The 19,188-nt window shown below is 40.3% G+C and overlaps 2 protein-coding genes across 5 annotated transcripts in view; one reads left to right on the top strand and one right to left on the bottom strand.

Moving 5' to 3' along the window:
* Positions 1–520: 520 nt before the first annotated feature.
* KNOP1 (lysine rich nucleolar protein 1) lies at positions 521–10,361 on the bottom strand. 4 transcript variants are annotated; one of them, XM_040592996.1, is made up of 5 exons: positions 10,272–10,361; positions 7,569–8,955; positions 3,908–3,985; positions 3,335–3,412; positions 521–1,106 (listed from the first exon to the last, which is right to left on the bottom strand). In XM_040592996.1, the coding sequence occupies exons 2-5, from the start codon at positions 8,952–8,954 to the stop codon at positions 795–797; spliced, it is 1,854 nt and encodes a 617-aa protein (XP_040448930.1). In that variant the 5' UTR covers position 8,955; positions 10,272–10,361; the 3' UTR covers positions 521–794. The 4 variants fall into 4 exon arrangements, with proteins under 4 accessions (XP_040448930.1, XP_040448929.1, XP_040448932.1 ...); XM_040592995.1 differs by having other exon boundaries at positions 3,908–4,003; XM_040592998.1 differs by lacking the exon at positions 3,335–3,412.
* IQCK (IQ motif containing K) overlaps positions 10,309–19,188 on the top strand; it is a 50,486-nt gene continuing 41,606 nt past the window's right edge. Inside the window, exons 1-4 of the mRNA XM_040593006.1 lie at positions 10,309–10,403; positions 11,606–11,661; positions 13,386–13,524; positions 15,568–15,665. Coding sequence (XP_040448940.1) covers positions 10,358–10,403; positions 11,606–11,661; positions 13,386–13,524; positions 15,568–15,665 — 339 coding nt within the window. The 5' untranslated portion in view covers positions 10,309–10,357. The remainder of the gene's footprint in view (positions 10,404–11,605; positions 11,662–13,385; positions 13,525–15,567; positions 15,666–19,188) is intronic.

A 19,188-nucleotide genomic window follows, 5' to 3' on the forward strand; every position in this document is an offset into this window, starting at 1 on the left:
ACTATATATTTAAGCCATATATATGCAGGATTACAAGATACTTATGAAGTCGTATCAACTTGATACAGAACCTTTCCAGCCTTTGGTACATAGCTATTTTAATTACACTGACTTTCCTTACATAATTCTGTATAAAGCACGCATAGGTAACGAAATGATAGTACTGCATGTTATCGTGTCCCACTTAAAATGAGCTTTCCCTACTGCAGCTGGACAAAACAACTCTCAACAGCACGTAGATGATTCTTCCTGTTGGACTTGAAAACCATGAACCCTCTAGACTGCCGAGTGGCTTACACTAAGCAGCTGTGGCATGGCAGAAATGGCCCTCTGGAGGCAAATGTACTGCTCTAGACCCAGTGTGGAGTTGTTCCAGATTCTGTAAAATGGAAACTCTTACAGGAGACTTACAAATGTCCCAACCATTCCCCTTCCTCGTGCAGGCACTGATTTTTCCCTGTTGTCTTTTGAGCACAGTATAAATTTGGTTTCTTTATTGATGCAAGACCACCATGAGAGATGTTTTCAAATGTTTTACTACTGGTTTTATTAGTGCAAAAATAGCTCAAAGACAGGCAAAAAGCTCTGGTTAGTTATCAGGAGCAAACATACTGTTTAGCTGAAGTGAGGACCCAGCTCCACATAATCTGGGATATGCAGTTAAAAACTTGTACTAAAAATGCCTCATAAATCAGATTTCTTAAACATCTTGTGATTGATTTCAAGTAAAAAGATGTGGAAAGTAGAAAGAAATTTGTGTGTTGAATTTTCATTCCTTTTATTACTTCAGAGTTTTAATCTTCAAATTTTATAGATCTAGATGTGTATTTGTCTATGTATACTTTTTTGTTAGCAGCAGGTTGAAATCCAAGACCAATTCTTCTATGTTGTTTCAAGTCCATTGCTTTATCAAATTCCATCTTCAGAGCCTGCTGTAACTTCTCCTCCCCTTCCCTGTTCAGAGCCATGTTCGGTTTGTTTGTAGCTGCTGAGAGATTCTGGACGGGCACTGAACCCTTTTTAAAGCCACCCATCAGTCTAAAAAACTTCTTTTCTTCCTCAGAACTTCGAAAAGCAGCTGTACTCCACTGGCCAAACTTTGTATCCTGTGAAGCAAAACGAAGATTAACTCAAAAATTAAGTAATACCAAGAAAGACAATTTCTGGGTGTGTACCATGAGAGCAGAACCTGACAGGGCTGACAGAGCTGGGTAGCAGTTTTTCCACAGGTAGTACCTCTCGAAGGAGGTGATAAAAGAACAACATAACCCTGCATGGGTGCATCCTCATTACCATTTCAGTTCATTTAACCTGGAGACAGGGTTTAATGCACTTTCAGAATCTCCTTTCCCTCTGTCTCTAGGAATCTTGGCTTTTCTGCTCTCTGGATAACGTTTACCTAGCTCAAAGAGCCAGGCATTGCACAATCATTTCTCGTATTCTAGGATATATTCTAGGATAATTGTCAAACTTGATCCTTGTTCTCTCTCACTCCATCACTTTGTACAGTTACCTTTTCATTTTCCTATTGCCTAGCTGCTGTTTTCAGCAGTGTTTTGTTGTTAGTTTTGGAGACACTGTTCAATCTGGCTTACATGCTTGAAGTAATATTTGCATTCTCATCCCACTAATTACTACTAATACTGTAAGGGTGCAAAACCTGAGGGCATACCCTTATCCAACAGGACTACGAACAGTACTCTTAAAGCCTCCCCTGCCTCTCAGTCTGGTGTACTCTCCTTTCGCTGCATTCTTTAACTAGTGCACTCCTTCAGGATTTTTCTTTTTGCAGATACCGTCTCCTTCCTAAGAATACAGGCACTGTCCAAGTAAAATCAGAATTTGGCCATTTGTGGATAACCCAAGATACATCATATGATTTGGAAAGTTTATGAACTTTCAGCTTACCTATGAGCAGCCTTCACTATCTAAGGATCTGTTTGACTCCTGAGCTAGAGCTAGGAGCTATGCAGTCATTTATAACTATTTTTGCCAGGACTGCTACTCCTGAGTTTTTCTTTAAAATTGGGGGTGATATTAAATGCAAGAATGTTTCATCATTAATTAGACTACATCAAAAGAAAAAAAATGTGAATTTAGCAGTGTGTTTATGTAAGCCTGAAATCCTTCCAACTGAACAGTTGTGGCTTGCATGGAACAGTCATTCTCCACTAGACAGCCAACATGACACACAGCATACTACACAGTATTGCAAGCAAGCTGTAGCAGGTTTCTTAAGTTAAAAAACCACAAGGCTGGAGTATCATTCACTATCACAGGCCAGAATACCTGCTACTGAAAGAAAGCTATCCATAATACTTCAGTATTTTTACCTTGTTCAAAGACAAGGTGCCGTATACGGCAAGGTCTGTGACACAGACGCATGCACATATACACATAAATACGTGTCCTCCCTTTGGAATGGCAGACATCTGCACAGATGCAAAAATAATCATGGCTTGTCAAACCCTGTAATTTTTTTTTAAGTGAATTGCTGGCAGGCACTACATACAGTTTTTGATGCAGCAGTTCCAGCTCATTCTTTGTGAAACTGATTAATTAGTTTTCATAGCTTCTATTCTTCTGCATACTACTAAATAGAGAGAGATGAGCATCAAAGAACTGAGATCCCCTGCCAAGGATGTAATTTTTCTCAATGACTTCAGAGACTATTAGATAGCTGAGTTCCAGAGCTACTGCAGTCTGCCTCACACTATGTAAAAACCTACAGGAGTTGTTTCTGGCATTTGTTTAAGGTATATGTCAACTTTCTAGGCATATTGGCAGTCTTGTGAAACAACGAAGACTCCTGAGTTCCTAGCAAAGCTTTCTCTTCTCCTGAATCTTACTACCCCTGCTAAACACTACTGCAACAGCTTCCACTAGCTTACTGTAAACCTGTCAGGAGGCAGGCTGAGTAGGATGCAAAAGCAAAGAATAAAGAATCATTTTTCAAAGAGGTGGAGGAAAGATGTGGAAATTAGGAGAGGAATGACTGTCACACACACAAGCTATCATCCCTTTTACCTTTCCACGTGCACCCCTGCTTCTGAATGTTTGCAAAGTCCTCCTGATAACAATTCAGATAGATACAATTCAGTGACTGCTATATCCATAGCCTAGAATTATTTACATTTCAAAGTAAGCAGAAAATGCTTCTCTAGCAATGTCATGGCTCATTCCCCAGAGGAACCACAGAAAATGTTGCTTTTGAGGACTGATGATGGGTATTACAGCACTGTACAATGCTATCTGCTGTTGTAGTTCACTGGTTGGCTCCCAGACTCTCCTGGCATGGTACTTCCATCAGATCGAGGTCTAAGTTCATACATACCCACTCCATTTTGGGACTGAAAACCTTAGTTTTGCCAGATTCTCTACCAATTTTGTCTTGCAGAGCCTGCCATCTCACCTAGCATACAGAAAAAAACAGCACAAGATGCTATCTTCTGTGTGTTAAATGACAGTTAATTTAATTCACCATGAAAAGATAAGGAAAGAATAAAATAGTTATCTTCAGAAATTTGCAAGGATAATTAAAAAGTTGGATGTGATCCTTTCACACTCTACGCAAGAATGTGATTTTTCTAGTGGTATTTTAAATGAACATGTGGCTGTATCAGGTATGTTTAATCTTCTAACTGCAGGTAACAGCTACACTGAAACAGCAACACTGATGAGAGGCGAAGAAACCTGTGTTTAACCTAGTAAGGTACCGGAAAGATTTTGACATTGACTAGAGCTGTACATTTTGGACTTAACCCATGGAAGGTAAAGCACATTTTAAGCTCTATTTAGGGACATCTTGGCATAGACGAGCAACAAAGCAGGTTTTTTTGTTACAAATTCTGTGCAAACATTAAATGCTGACTTGCTTTAGATCTTGCACAATTAAGACAAAGCATACCTTGTCTATGCTAACTTCATCACAGTTTCCTTTTTTTTCCTGCACAATAGTTACATCACCCACATCATCCACCTGTACCTGTAAAACAGGAAAAAGCTTGTATGAGTATTTTTATCCATTCTGATTAATTTCAAGGTACACAGCTCTGACTATGAAAGTAGTATAAAACCACTAAGCAATACAGTAGTACTATTCTGGGGCAAGAAGAAATAGTTGGATCTAAGCTGGAAATGCCAATTAAACCTGTGTATTTCTCTGAAGAGACTTTCTCCCCAAGGAAGAGATCCTTGATTTAACAAAGAGAATAAGGGATTTTTTTTAATTCACACATTAAAATGAACCTGCCAACATCAACATTTGGAGACATGGTAATTTCAAATCAAACCATTTCATGAAAGCTTACATTTATACTTGAAATAAGGGGCAGAAAAAGTTTTTGAAAAAAAAATTTAAAATTGGTAAGATACTGGCCCCTCTGATGGCACAGGACAAGCCTGATGCATGTTGATCCCACTAGCCACTTAAAAAACCCAAACACAAAAAAAACCAATGAAGAGGCAGCTGCATTGTGCTCCGTCTTCTACAACTACAAAGTAGATGATTGTCCCCAAGGAGTCTCCAGACTAGAAAGAGCACAGGGAAAGGTGTGACACATACACAAAGTGCCTCCAACAATGGCAGCCAACGGGACATTAGTTCCACATTTGAGAGCGAGGAACAGGGAGCTGATGTGAAGCGACAGAGCAGCCAGGGCAGGAATGGCTGGGCCGGATGGCAGGAGGTAAATCAGTGGCAGAATCCCCAAGCGCCCAGATACTAATAACACTTCACAAAGTACAGCCCTTCAGCAGCTTTTGCTCCCGTTGACTGGAGTTCCCAGATCATTGCTCTCAGCCTTTCTTTTCCAAATTTGTAATAAGGGTAAGATTTTTGGGCATCCAGTGTAACAGGATAAGTAATAAGTCAAGGATAGTGGTAAATTAGAGCCATAAGCTTCAGACCAGCCTGGAAAAGATGGCCAAAAGGAAGATCTATTGATATAGCTACCATAATAATCCAAGCATGAAATAGCCAGGGAACACTAAGACAAGGAAAAGATTTGTTAACGTACTTCCGTCAGCAGAAGCTGCTGTTACTTTTTTGAGGGTTTACAGTTTCATTTAAAATGATTTACCTCATTTTCCAAAGCTACGCGAGAACACTGTCTGCAATAAGAAGAGCTCATTCCCTTGGATGAAAAGAAAAACAAAACCAAAAAAACCCCACTCCGTTTTACTTTTAGATGGCCTGGAACTGTCTTTTCAGATCTATTAAAACACAAGCAGGAAAACTGTTGTGACAGATTCTGCAAACAGCTGCAACATTGGTTGGGGTTATTTTGCTGGAAGGTCAAGTGGCAGACACAGAAGGAGGAGGGGTGCACCCCCATGCCTACTAATTCGTAGCTGTTGCTGACCTCCTGAAGGCGATTACCCCCTCTGGAGGTGTGCCAGTCTTCCCCCAACTACATGGAAGGGGAGCACAATCACACGTGGTAGGATTATGCCATCTGTCAGCAAACAACTTCAGAGAAGCACACAACTTGAGTATACTCCTCACTCTGCTCCAGCTGACTGAAATGGCATCCAATGGGAATAATATCAATCATTGGTATTAAGTGGGTATCACTCCACACTGTCTTAAAAACTTACTCTTTTGCTTGTTGCACAAGCCCAACAGAGGGTTTTTCAAGGCATGCAGCAGCATGTGACACTGTAGACTAGAAAATGGTTCAGGACTATGGCACAGGTAAATGGAAGACCAACATTATCAGCTATTTATTACAGCAGTGTCTTTTGGCCTGGCAGGAACTAGATTTCTCTAGAGCTGATTTACCCAGACTTCTCAATCTCCAGTATCTGAAGTGCTTTCTATTATTAAAGAACAGAGCTGAATATGGGAAACAAGAGACATCACTCTACACCCTCCTCAATTGTTTACAAGGTATTTGCTGTGTTTTCCATTGTAATTGGCCATGCAAGTTTACATGTCATTGTTAGACTTATCTTGCCTCCGCAGAATGTGAGCAGCTGCAAGAATCCAAATAATGTCTAACAATCTCAAAAGGGCAATGTCAATTTAATCAAAAAATATACTCCAGCAATAAAACCACCTTGTCCTTTGAAAGGTCAAAAGGAGAAACCGAAGTAAAAAGCCCCAAACATCTGCTCACCTAATGACTGATAAGCATACACACTCTCAACACAAACCTTTGTGGAAAAAGCCTGTATCTGGGTCTCCATGAAGGCTGAAGAATCTGCTTATATAAATCTATATTTCATTATTAGCACTAGACACCAGAAAGCTGCCAGGTTTCCACAGAATGTGAAGAAACTGTGTATATGAGTGCATAAAAAAGCAAAGCACACCATGAAGTGTGCTTGAGAGGCAGCTAGCACTATAGCTCACTCCATCCCTGTTCACAAAAATCCTCAATGATGCTTAATAGCTAGTACTCGACTTTTAAACAAGCCAAGCATTCAAAGTTCTTGATAAAAAAAAAAAACAACTGGAATGCAGTTTCCCATTACCTATGAAAATAAACCCAAGCTCCTAATGACTTGCAATGAGCTGTTTTCAAAGTTAAGTTTAAGCAGCTAAAAATACAGATAGGTATCTGCTGAATTTCTGAGCATCTCACAGCTTAGTGGCTGGGCACGTAGGTACTAACTTTAGGCACTGACATAGCTTTAGAACATAACCCTAATTAAATAAAAGAAGAAGAAAGTTTTTTTTTAAAAAAAGTTAAAGCAATAAACCCAGATCTTAATAGTCTTGATTTCTGGGGGAAAAAATCAAAGAAGAAACCTCTTCTTTCATCAGCTCCTTTCCATGTTGGTTTTCACCTCAGAAAAGGCAGTACTGCAAGACTCTGGGATAGGATTTCCTTTAACAGTCAGCCTGGACACAATTCCAGTTACCTTCAGTTATAATTTACATAGTTCACGTCTATCTATTTTGTTGCACAGATGTATTTTTTTAATTAAGAATTTGTTTTTAGGTTGTTCTCTAGTATTTTTCTATCAGAATTTATACATCAGTGCTTTAGGCCTAGCCTACACTTAGGATTCTTGGGATTTTCTCTAAAGTTTTGTCCAAATTAGACAACCAGCTTTGGCTAATCTCCCTCTTGCTTCTAATACTATGCAATTCCAGCACTAATGACAGCAACAGCTTGAGGAAGAGTCTAACACACACAGATGCACTCATGCTGCCAGCGTTACCAATCTGCTCAAGTTAAATGACATGGTATTAAAATCCTGTTTTATAGGAGTGTTGCCACTTTGCTAAGAGCAACTTAAGGAGGGATAGGGAGGGATAGAACATTTATGACTCGGACTATTTTGTGCCAGTACTTGCTGTTAGTTTTAGTATTTACATTCTCAGTTGAAACACTAGATGACTACAGCCAGGAGGCATTAAAAAACCTCCAGTGTTTCGCAGCTATCACCTGCTGAAATCAATAGATCAGCTGATCCAGCTCCTCAAAACCCTGAGGTGGCCCCTACTGACCTAAATGTAACCTAAGGGTCTGAAGAGGCACAACAGCCTGCAAAATAGGAAACTCTACCTAAAAAGCTTCCAATTCCTTAGCAAAGATACCCTTTTCATTATAACTTACCAATGTCTTATTTCCCATGTCTTCCCTTCTGATCTTTTTTGTATTTGCTTTTGAAACTGGGTCTTCAGTGAAGTCCTGTGGTGGTTCTTTTGTTCTTTTTTTCCTTTTTCTGTCACAGGTCATATGATTACTATCACATAATACCTTATCTATAACATCCCCTGTAACACATTCAGCTTGCTCTTTGTTCTTTTTGCGCTCCTTCTTTTTATTGTTTTCTAGTAGTGTTATTATTTGGCTTTTAGATGCACTGTCATTGTTTAAAGAACCTTCTGGGTATGTTGTGTCCTCCTCCTTTTTCTGATTCTTCTTTTTCTTCTTGATGACTTCATTATTACCCTTGATATTCTTCCTGCTTTTTTTTCCAGAAAGCTCTTCTTCCTCAGACTCAGCCTCTTGCTGTGCTTGGAGAGGCTCATCAGGAACTCTGTGACTGTGGTCTTGATAATCTTCACATGTTAAGAAAGACACACATTTACTTCTGTTCTTCGTCCTCTTGGTCTCTTTAATACTTCCAGAGTTCTCGGCAGCGTCCTCTTCCTCACTATTTGTCAATGTAATTTCCTGGGAATTCTTTCTTTGCCTTTTTCTGAAGTCACCTAATGCAATGAGGCTCTCGGGAACTCCACAAATGTCCTGATTATCTGCTAGTGGTAAAAAGGAGTTGGACTTACCTTTCTTCCTCTTCTGTCTTCTCACATAAATCTTCCCATCATTCTGGACAACATCTGTTTCATGGGGTTTGCCCATAAAAGCTGTTTGTTGTGAAATGTATTTGCGTTGTTTTTTACAAACTTTTTCAGACTGCTTATGTTCACTGTCCTGGATGTCCTCTGATGACAAAGAAAAAATGCCTTCCTTCTTTTTTTTCTTAGTTACTTTACCATCCAATTCCAAATACAAAGCAGTAATCTTTCTTCTTTTTTTAAAAGTAAATTCATTTTCCTCAGTACCATCTGCATGATGACGTGAAGGCTTCACATCACTACTCTGATTATTCTCCAGTGATAAGCGGGAATGACATTGGACTTTTTTTTTCTTCTTTTTGAGAGTTTTAATTTGTTCCTCTGATTCTTCTTGAGGTTCTGAATCCAGATGGCGTTCTATATTCACAAAGCTTTCTGAATGTGCTAATTCAGAGCTAACCTTCTTTTTAATGCCTTTCTTCTTATTGTTCTTCAGTTCTAATTGGTCTAAACATTCATCTTTTAAATTTTCCTTTTTCTTTACCTTTTTTTTTGTCTCAAGCTGGTCATCCTCAGTTTTAATGACAAATTGACTATCTTTCTCGATTTGAATGATGATCTGGCTCCTGCTACTTTTCAATTTTTTCTTTTTCTGTACAGGTTCCTCACGAACTTCTTTCCTCTTTTTCTGTATAACCATCCTAAAAAACAAAATGAAGATGTTATGAGCACTGCTTCAACAAGATGACCCAAGTCCTAGTCTATTTGGTTTTCCTTTATTCAGAAACCATTCTGTATCTCTTATTGTCCCCAGTGCTTTTTTCCAACTTGACAGTCTGCTTTCTGTGATGGAGGGAACCAAAACCGCATGCAGCACTGCAAGTAACCGTCCACTGGAGTGGTCCAGGGGTTATTCTTTGTCTTGTTCTTTAGTGCTGTCCTAGTTAGTTGGCAACTTTGTCTTTTTGACAGCTGCTGAGTGTGACATTTTCACAGAAATATCTACCCTCTAAAAACCTTTCCTAAATGACAAAGCATGTCTTTACTGACATATATGCATAGTTAAGGTGGTCTTCCACATATGCATGACTTTTCATTTATTTAACACTGACCTTCATAGCACTTTATTGCCCAGTTAGCATTACAAGATCCTTTCAAGGCACCTTAGTCATCACCTTGACTTTGCTTCAGTTTCTGATTTTTTGTCCTTGCTGTCTGTTTCCTTTCTTGGGACATTTACACCTATGGACAGGTTACAGCAGAGAAGCCTTTGGTACCCATCTGGTGGCACTCCCTGCCTTTGCTGAGAAACTTTATTACTACTTGGTTTTTCATTTATTAAATCAGTAACTTAGTCGTTAAGGTGGAGGCTGAGGGAGCTGGGCCTGTTCAGCCCGGAGCAGGGAAGGCTGAGGGGAGCTTCTCAAGGTCTACAAACACCTTAAGGGCTGGTGCCCGGGGCCGGGCTCTTTTCAGTGGTGCCCAGCGGCAGGACAAGGGGCAACGGGCACAAGGTGCGGCACTGGAAGCTCCACCTGAACACGAGGCAGAACTCCTTTCCCTGGAGGGTGCCGGAGCACGGGCACAGGCTGCCCGCAGAGGCTGCGCTGTCTCCTCCTCTGGAGGCGTTCAGAACCCGCCTGGATGTGGCTCTGTGTGACCTGCCCCAGGCGACCCTGCTGTGGCGGGGGCTGGGCTGGATGATCCCCAGAGGTCCCTTCCGCCCCCGACCTCCCGTGAGCCTGTGGACCAACCCACGGGGCCTCCCTGCCGAAACCCTGCCCGAAGCCCGCACGCGCTCGCGCAGGTTCCCGCCCGCGGCGCGCGCTCCGCGCTGAGGGGCCCGGGGCAGCCCCGCGCCCGCCGCACCCCCAGCGACCCGCGGCGAGGGGCGTCCCCCGCCCCGTTAGACGGAGGGAGCGGAGCGCGGCGCCAACGCGGCGCCAGGCCCGGCGGGGCCCGCCCCGCTGGCAGCCCCCGGACCGCGCGGCTCCCCGCCGGGCCCGCCGCTGCTTACCTGCCGCGGCCACGTGCAGCGCCCGCCGCCCCGGAACAGGAACCGCGGGGACCGGCGCGGCGGTTTCCGCGGTAACGCGGCGCGACATGGCGGCGGGCGGCGCCCCCGGCCTCTGGGAGCGGGTGTGCGCAGGTGAGAGCGCCCCGCCGCCGCGGGCGGGGGGGCGGCCCGGCCCCGCTCGGCACCCCAGGGGGGCGGGGGGCGCCGTGCCTCGCCGCCTCGGGCAGGCGGGTGTGCGGGCCCCGCCTCGCAGCTGCCTGAGCCTGGGTTCCCGCCGGTTCCCCTCAGCGCTGCGGCGCCGGGCGAGGAGCGCGGCGGCTGCTCCCGCCTCGCCGCTGCGGGCCAGCCCCGAGGCATTCCCGCTCCCCAGCGCTGCGTGACACTGTTGTCCCCCCTCCTCTGGGAGAAGCGCCCCTCTGCGCGGGGCCCTGCCCCTCAGCCCCCGCAGCGGTGATGCCAGCGCCGTGGGTGCGGGGCTCGCGTTGTCAGAGCCCATTGCTGACAGGAAAAGTCTTGGGCTTCTCCCAGATCCTGAGGGGAGCGGGCTGGTGGGAAGCTGAGAGAGCGGTACCGTGCTTCTGAGGGGCCAAACGGGGCTCTCTTCGTTTAGGACTTGATAATGACTTAAAGGAGGTATTTTGTGTTAAAACAGCCATTGTAAATGTAGGAATAAAGTTGCTTATTCTAATAGAACTCAGCTGAGGCATCTGTCGCACACGTGGAATCAGCAGTGCTGGTGAATCTCCTAATTGCAATGGTAGAACAGTAAACTTGCTGGGTTTGGCTGTGGGAGTTCTCTGTATTGTGTAATCTGATCTGTAAGGTTTTTTCATTGTCCCGCTCCATTATTTTTCTTACCCTGATTCACTCAGTAATCTGTGTGGATCATGTACTGCTTTTGCTCTTTTTTTAGTTATTTTGAAAGGGGAGCCAGTAATACTTGGCAATGGCCCGAGGATTTAAATGCTTATAGAGGAATCCAAGTTGAAAGGCACCATTATATACTAGTAAAAAGAACGGTTAGTTCCATGCAAGCGCCTGTGCTTTGCTTACATTAAAATATTTTAAATTATTATTTTGGTTAAAAATCTTTTTCCCAATAAAGGGTTCTTTCGTCACTGAGAGCCTCGGTCTAAATTCAAGCCAAGCCAAGAGGCTTTAAAGTTCTCACTTGTTTTAAAACGTTAGGTTTCATGTTAAATATTTCTTGTATACAAATTTTTATTGTTTCAAGCCAGAATAAATATCTTTAGAAAGTAATGTTTGTTTAGGAAGAAAATAAATATGCTTTTTTAAGTCTTCTGGATAAATGTTATATTTCCTTTTACTTTTAGAGTATGAAGCAGAACAGCCTCAATTTCCAGATGTTCCTGAATCAAAAAAAGGATCTGTGAGTATAGCTCAAGTGAAAAATCTGCATAGGGCTGGTTTTAAAAGATTTTAAATAACTAAATGGGCAAATTAGGTACCCACAGAGCAGGCTCATTCTCAAAATGAAAACAAAACTGTATTTTGCAAACAACTGTGAACCAACAAAAGTAATATTCCAAGTCATTGCTTTTATTTAAAGCAACTTCAATAGCACTATCCTAAAATTAGATTACCAGCTGTGTTTCCCTTGTACATCTTTCTGTCTTTTTGCTGTGACTATCTGCTTCACAGCAGGACTCAGAAGTATGCAAGGATCTCTTTTGAGCAGTGGCAGAGGCAGACTGAGTACTGAAATATGCAGGAGAGGGGAGCAAGTGCAGTGAAGGAGTTATGCCCCAGTTTCACGTATGTGATAGGCCACTTAGATGTGGCCATTGAAATTAGTGGAATTAAACCTGATCAGAGTTGTTTGAAGTCTAATTCTGACCAAATAAATTCAGTCTAGGAAGACTTGTTTCGCAGACATAAAAACTTAAGAAAGACAAACCACTTTAAACCTTTGTCCCCAGCAGTTCTAGGAGCAGCAAAATTAATTCTTTTGAGCATCACATACAGATTTAACTTTCATTTACGCTTTTTTTGTAGATGTTTTATTATTATTTTATTGTTATATTTAGGTTACTTTGATATTTTAAAACTATTTTAAGATGTTGTAGTTTAAATTATCTGACAGTTGACCTGTCCTGTTTCCCCAAACTAATCTGGCTTCGTTACAGGCTATTGGTGAATTTCAATAGTGAACTCTGCTTGGGGCATTAGTCTGGGCATGATATATTGATATATTTGAGCATTGAAATGAAATAATATACATTTTTATGTTGATTCACTTTAAAAAAGTTTCCAAAAGGATCATTTTTTGAATTTTGCAGATTATTAAAAAGGAGTCTCTGCTGTCGTTGACATGCAGTGTATTGTAGGTGTAGTGGCCTGATCCCACCACCTGCTTTTCAGTAGCTCATAAATCCAATTGAACTTTAAAGTGAAACTGTTTAGGTGACATAGTTTTCATAACATGTTCTCATAGCAAACTGTAATGTGGTGCATTCTAGGGGATAAAAGGATGTAGCTGCCTTTCTATAACAGGTGTAGCTCATTGTCTGTTAAGAGTATTCTGCTGGCTCATTGTAACTGTCTCTGCACTCCTAAAAACCATATGTAAAATTGTGGCCCCTTTTTTTTCATGGTATCTGTAATTGTTTCTGTACTATTGGATTTGCATCTGCTCTGAATTTGTCTGTTTGTGCTTTGTTTAGAAGGAAAATTTCTTTTCATTAGAAGGTGATTATCAGAACTTCTGAACACTACAGAAACATATATTTAAGCTTCTGAGTGGAAAATACTTATTCAGAAAACCTTGTCAATTTTTATTTTCAAAGAATTACTATTTCTTGCAATAGATTTAAATATTTTAAAGTACTTAAAATATTTTTTTAAATTGTGATATCTCACCAGATGCTCTTTAAGAGCAGTCATGTACCTGCTGTTAGGTTTGTGTATTTTTATTGTGCTGGAATCAGCAGAATTTTTTAAATGAAGTACTTGGAAAATACTGAAATAATTTACTATTTCCATTATAATTCCATAATTTTTCAACTGACCTTATAATTTTTCCTGTTGAATTGGCTTCTATATTTTTTTACAGTCTGATGGGGTATTTCTATAGGTTACATTTATCTTGAACAGGTGTCTTTGGAAGCAGGAATATTGGAGCCATTACATATGGAACAATTTTATTCAGCCCCTGCAGCTGATACTGTTGTCCAACAGTTGCTTCCCGTACCCGAGGCAGCCCCCTTTGCAGAACCACCTCATCCAAAAACATGTAAGTAGGAGTATATTATCTTGAACCGTGCTGTGATTATTTTTATTGCATTGGACAGGCTTTGTAATTTGTTGAATTTAAAGTGTTAACAGCTGCAACACCTTTTCTTAAGTGGAATTTGCAGGAATTCCCCTGGTCTGTAAATGGAACTAGCATGGCCACTTGGTCAATGGCAGAAAACTCAAATGGTACATTACAAATCGCTGGCATTGTCTAGCTCAGGGGTCCTCAAACTACAGCCTGTGGGCTGGATATGGCCCCCCAGGGTCCTCAATCAATCCGGCCCCTGATATTTACAGAACCTCCTCCGCCAGGGGTTGGAGGGGGAAACCAAGCAGCCGCAGATGACTTCCTGCCACTTAATCCGCGTGCTGGCCCGGGTTTAAAAAGTTTGAGGACCCCTGGTCTAGCTGTTAAGGTAGTTCTGTTTTCTTCCGAATAAGTGACTTTTTATTTAGCCACTTAAATCAGAGAAAGGCAGGCATTTCTTCCTCTAATTTAATAATGCAAAACTAGGATCAAGAGTCTAAATAGACAATTGAGTTTGAAAACTGCTTTCAAAATATTATTTTTGCCTGTCTGGTTACAAATTAGAATGGAAAAGTTTTGTTCTTCCATTCTTATCTATTTCTATACTTTATAAAAATTACCAAGTAGCAATGTATTTTTATTATGCATTTTAGCCCTCCTTTTTTTCTTATATTCTCTTCCACTCATTCCTGCTCATTAGGAATTCCTGTTGCTAGTCAGAAGTAGTGTTACCCTTGGCTTTTATATGTATAGTGTCCTTCCAGTTATGAACATTTTCTGGCAGTATGTGAACCAATTAAAGGTATAAAGCAGAGAATAAATTCAGTGTTTCAGCTGTGTTGCCAGAAGAGAACACTTCTGTGACTTAATCTTTACTGACCACACCAAAACATGAATATGTAATGAATGGCAGGCAGTCTGGCTTTAAATCAAGCACAGCACTTCAGCTGATAAGCCACACCTCCTTATCTGGGATCCTAACAGGTTTGATGTTGTTTTGTTCACCTTGCTGAGGGAAATGCTCTTAGGGCTTTGTACAGGGTCATGCTCCCTGTTTCCTCTGGCCCAGTGAGTGTGAGTTCCTCCATGTGCTGTGTCTTCATCAGGAGGTGTAGAAGGCTCCTCCGCTTCACCCTTCACGGTTTATAAGCTGATGGTGAAATGTCCCATTAGGGAAGATGGAGATGTGGAGAAAAGCTGAGAAGGAAAGAGCTTGAGTCTCTCAGTTCAGCAAGCATGTAGCCATTAGGCTATATGTAGAGCATGGGCAATAGCACTGCTGGTTTTTGGTGATGCTGACTGCAGCTGCTTTCTTCTACATGAAACTCAGTGATGCCTATGTATGTGAGCACATGTATGAGTATGGTAGGTGCACCTCATGTAAGGGCAGTGCAGTCAAATGTAAGAGAGAGATGCCAACCCAGACAGCCCTCTCAAGGTGGAAAAATTGGGTATATGGAGCCACATTCAAATTTCTGAACCACCTGGCAAGTAGGAAGTAATTATGAGAAAGAAATCACAGCACCACTGAAATAAAACCTTTGGGTTTTCCTCTGCCTATAAAATTATGACCAGCTGTGTTACTGCAGATTGTAAAGGGCATGAGGATAGCTACCAAAAGTGGTCTAGCTGTAATAGCACTGAGTTCAGCGCTGGCTAATTTACTTTTCTTTCTGTCAGGGTAAATTAGTCCACATTGCTTCTCATTTCCATGGTTAAACTGCTTCTGGTGTCTGAGTTTACTCATTTAAAACTAAGTCTGACATTTGTGAGGCGTACTGTAGTTTGCAGTGTTGATGTACATTTAGTTTGAAATTTACTCAAGTTCATGTTGTCTTGACTGAAGAGAAGCAAAGACAGGTCTGTGGCTGTATCTGAACCGAGTGAATCTGTTTAGTTCAAGCTGTGACGGTATCGGTAAAATGACTGATACTTAGTTTGCAATATCTAATATTTGTATATTTGTGAAACTAAGTGCTTACCTGTAAGTGAAGGCTGTACTGTTTTACTCAGGTTCTCCTCAAGAATACTTAGAGTATTACATATTTCCAGTACTCTTACCCGGAATTGCTGAACTTCTGCATCAAGCAAAGAAGGAAAAGTGTTTTGAGGTTAGTTTTTAGTTTTCAGTTCAAATCATTGGCAGGAAGTTACAGCCTTTTATTTCACAGGCAGTATTTCTTTATTTGGTCTTTTGCAAGAAAACCAGCCACAGTATCGTGAAATAATGTATCATGAGTTGTTTTGGATCTGGTCTTTAATGTTGTTTTCTCCAGTAATTCGGAACAGATTGCATACTACACACACTTGATCATTATGACAATCTAACTCACAACAAACCCTCCTTAAGTATCTAGCCTAAATAGTGTTTTATTTTAGAGAAACAGACTTTCAAATCCAAATCTGTACATTCAATAACAGTAAGTTATTACAAGTTTTGCTCGGTCTTAACAAGATTTGTGTGCGTCTATAAACTGATTGATTTGTAGATGTATTTATAGTCTGTCATTAATACAGGTGAAATAGGAAAGTGGTTCGTTTACATGTCATTATAGCTTGACATCTCTGTACATCATTCTTGCCATCACATTTACATTACCTAGCCAAGAACAGATTGAACATATATATTATTCATCATGCTTTTAATGAAATCTATATTGATTATTTTTTTTTTAAAGGAAGTGAGTATCCTTTAACAGGAAAAAGGCATGTCTTACAGCTGGCTTAAAATACTATCCTTGATAGATGTTACATATTTCTAAAAGCAATAAACCAGCACTTAATACAAAAATATGAGAATTCTTAGAAATATTTCAGTTTCAAACTCAGGACAAACCTAAGGTTACTTTGTCTATTTTTAATCTTGGAAATTTTGCAGAGCTTCAGTGGTATATAGATTAGGAAGTATCTGTTCTGGAAATGGGTTTTGTATGGGTCTGTGCGTTGCTTTTTAGTAAAGTGATAAAAATCCATTCCTAATATGCATATAAACTTAATAAAAATGAGCATGTCTTATCAAAAAGACAGTGAGTGATTCTCATTGTTTTATGAAGAGATATTCTGCTATTGGGGAACCAAGTTTAGGAAAGCAAGCTTATGTCAGGTGTGGTGTTCATTTTCCAGTGACATCATTTCTTCCTCCTTTTGAACAATAACCAGTAAAACAATGCCTCTTTATGTGTGCTGTAAAACTGAATATTTGCGTTCTTTTCCCTTACTGTCCAGGTGCTTGTACTTGGACATTGTTTCCTTATCTGACTTAAATACGTAACTCCTGATTATACTTTTGTTTCATAAGAAATGTGTTGATCCATATGGATTTGGAGAAAAAAAACCATGCTATAATTTGTATTAAAATGGTTAGTGCAATAGCTAGAACTGATTTTTAGGGTCAAATTAGAGCCTTTAGAAACCCAGAGAAAGTTAGGGACAGGGAGAAAAAATCTTGTGATAAACACACCAGAAGATAGTTTCAAAACATAGGAGAACAAAGAGTAGAAGTATTCATGGAATTCATGACAAAACAGGAAAGGAACATGATTAATTGTGATTAAGCTAACTAAAGTAATGAAGGATGAGAACAGAATACTGGGGTTGAATTTTGGATAGACGTGAGTCATTAAAGGCTGTAAAGGGCAGCTGTATAGAATAAACCAGTGGAAGATAAATGGAAGAAGTACTGGAAGGAAGGGAGAAATAACTGAACTGACTGCAGTCAACATTGAATGAGCCTGGTAGAAGAGGGAGGGAATTGTAAGGGAGAATGAAGAGTGGGTTTTTGATGAGAGGGACTAAAGGTTTTCATGTTTTGAAGGAGAATGAAGATGAATGGGAAGAGAATAAAAAATTTAAGTAGGAGAGTTGTTTAGCAATTCAAATTGTGGTAAGGGAGATCAGATCATGGGACCAACAGAGGAATTGAAGGAAGAGATCAGAAAAGAAGCATCCATGTCTGGAAAGGAAGAATTGTAGAATCAGATGGGGAAAGTCAGGAAAAGGAGATGCTCATGCTGAAAGTAGTCATTTGTGTAGGAAGGAATTCTGCAAGATCTTACTCAGAAGGTGGTATAGAAACATAACAACTTAAACATTTCCTTTAAAGTAGGTTCTCTTGCATTACGTAGAACATATGAAAAATTGGGAAAGCAGAAACCTAGAAAAAACACCAGCTGCTAGATACATTTGCAGACTTCAAACTGACATAAATATGAGAATGGTCTGCAGAACCTTCATTTTTAAATCAGAGATGAAAGAAACCTATTAGATTGCCCAGTGTATTCCCTTGCTGATTTTTTCCCCCCTTCTTCCGTAAGTTCTCCTGTGCTTTATTCTATCTGCTATTGAATGTCTCCAGGGGGAAGATGATTTGCTTAAATCTTTTCTCTCATGAGAACTGACTAATGCATTCATTTTTCAGCATCAAAATTGAACGATGTTTAGGTGTTTGTTATTAGCATAACTCTGATTTTTCTTTCTGGTTAGCAATCACAGAAAGAGGATGTTGTATCAGATTCAGTAATGGATTATATTATATTTAAAAGTATGATAGTTCAAGGAAAGTGAATGGAAGAACGTTTCCTAATGACTTTGCTATCTCCTGATCACCAGTATTTTTGCATGATTATTGCCAAGCACATCTTATTTAAACTGAAAAATTGAAAATGAATTCTGAATATAAATAGTTTATAAACACATCTGCAGGCTAACAATGCACATTGTGCAGGTATTTCCTGTGTTTATCCTGATTCATGTAACATAGGATGAACGTGTCAAAGGCAGGTCAACTTATGTCATTTTTTCCCTTCTGTAAATGTTGACTGCTGTGCAACTAATGTTTTAATTCACTAGCAAAGTGGACTGTTTCCTGGCAAAAAAACAAACAAACAAACAAAAAAAAAACAAAACCCTCAGCTTGACCAAATTCCTCCCTGGTAAGTTCACTGGATCTAGCAAGGATAAACCAAGAAGAATTTTATTTCTTTGGTGATGACTGTGACAACACTGTTCTGATTGTTTTTTCCTGTTGCAAAGGAAAAGCAGTTTACTTAAAACAGATTAAATTACTACTTCTAGATTAAATTGAATTTTTCTGTCAAAGTATAGAAATTATTCTCTGAAACAGTTCACTAAGTAATGGGACCCAGTTTCATACTGTGATTGAGAATAGCTGTACAACAATGATCAGACTCTGCTATTTGTTTTCCATTTCTGTTCAAGTCAAAATTTGTCCACTTAACATCTAAAATGACCTGTAGGTAGCTCTCCAGTGAAGGTGTTGGTTGGTCTCTTAAAGCTTAGATGTTTGGCTTCTTGGAGCAGTATCTGGCATTAGCATGACAATGTGAAAATTCCTTAAGGAGATGTATTTCTTTGCAGCGAAGCACTCTAATGGAGTGCTACGTGAACCCCAAAGCTTCTGTTGTCGTGAAACAGATCATAAAGGCACATGGTTCAGGACTGATAATTGTTTTGTGATGTTTTCTTTTTTCCCGTTCTTCTGCTTTTCTGTTTTTTAAAAGAAGCTCTCTTTCTGTGGGAAAAGACTGTATGTCTGCCAAGGTTAAGAGTCACTTAGAAAGGTAAAAGGTTTCACTGGTATCATCTAGGCATCCCAAGCAGTCTAGCTCTAAACTT

This window comes from Falco naumanni, chromosome 4, assembly GCF_017639655.2.
Source record: "Falco naumanni isolate bFalNau1 chromosome 4, bFalNau1.pat, whole genome shotgun sequence".
Taxonomy (NCBI): Eukaryota; Metazoa; Chordata; class Aves; order Falconiformes; family Falconidae; genus Falco; species Falco naumanni.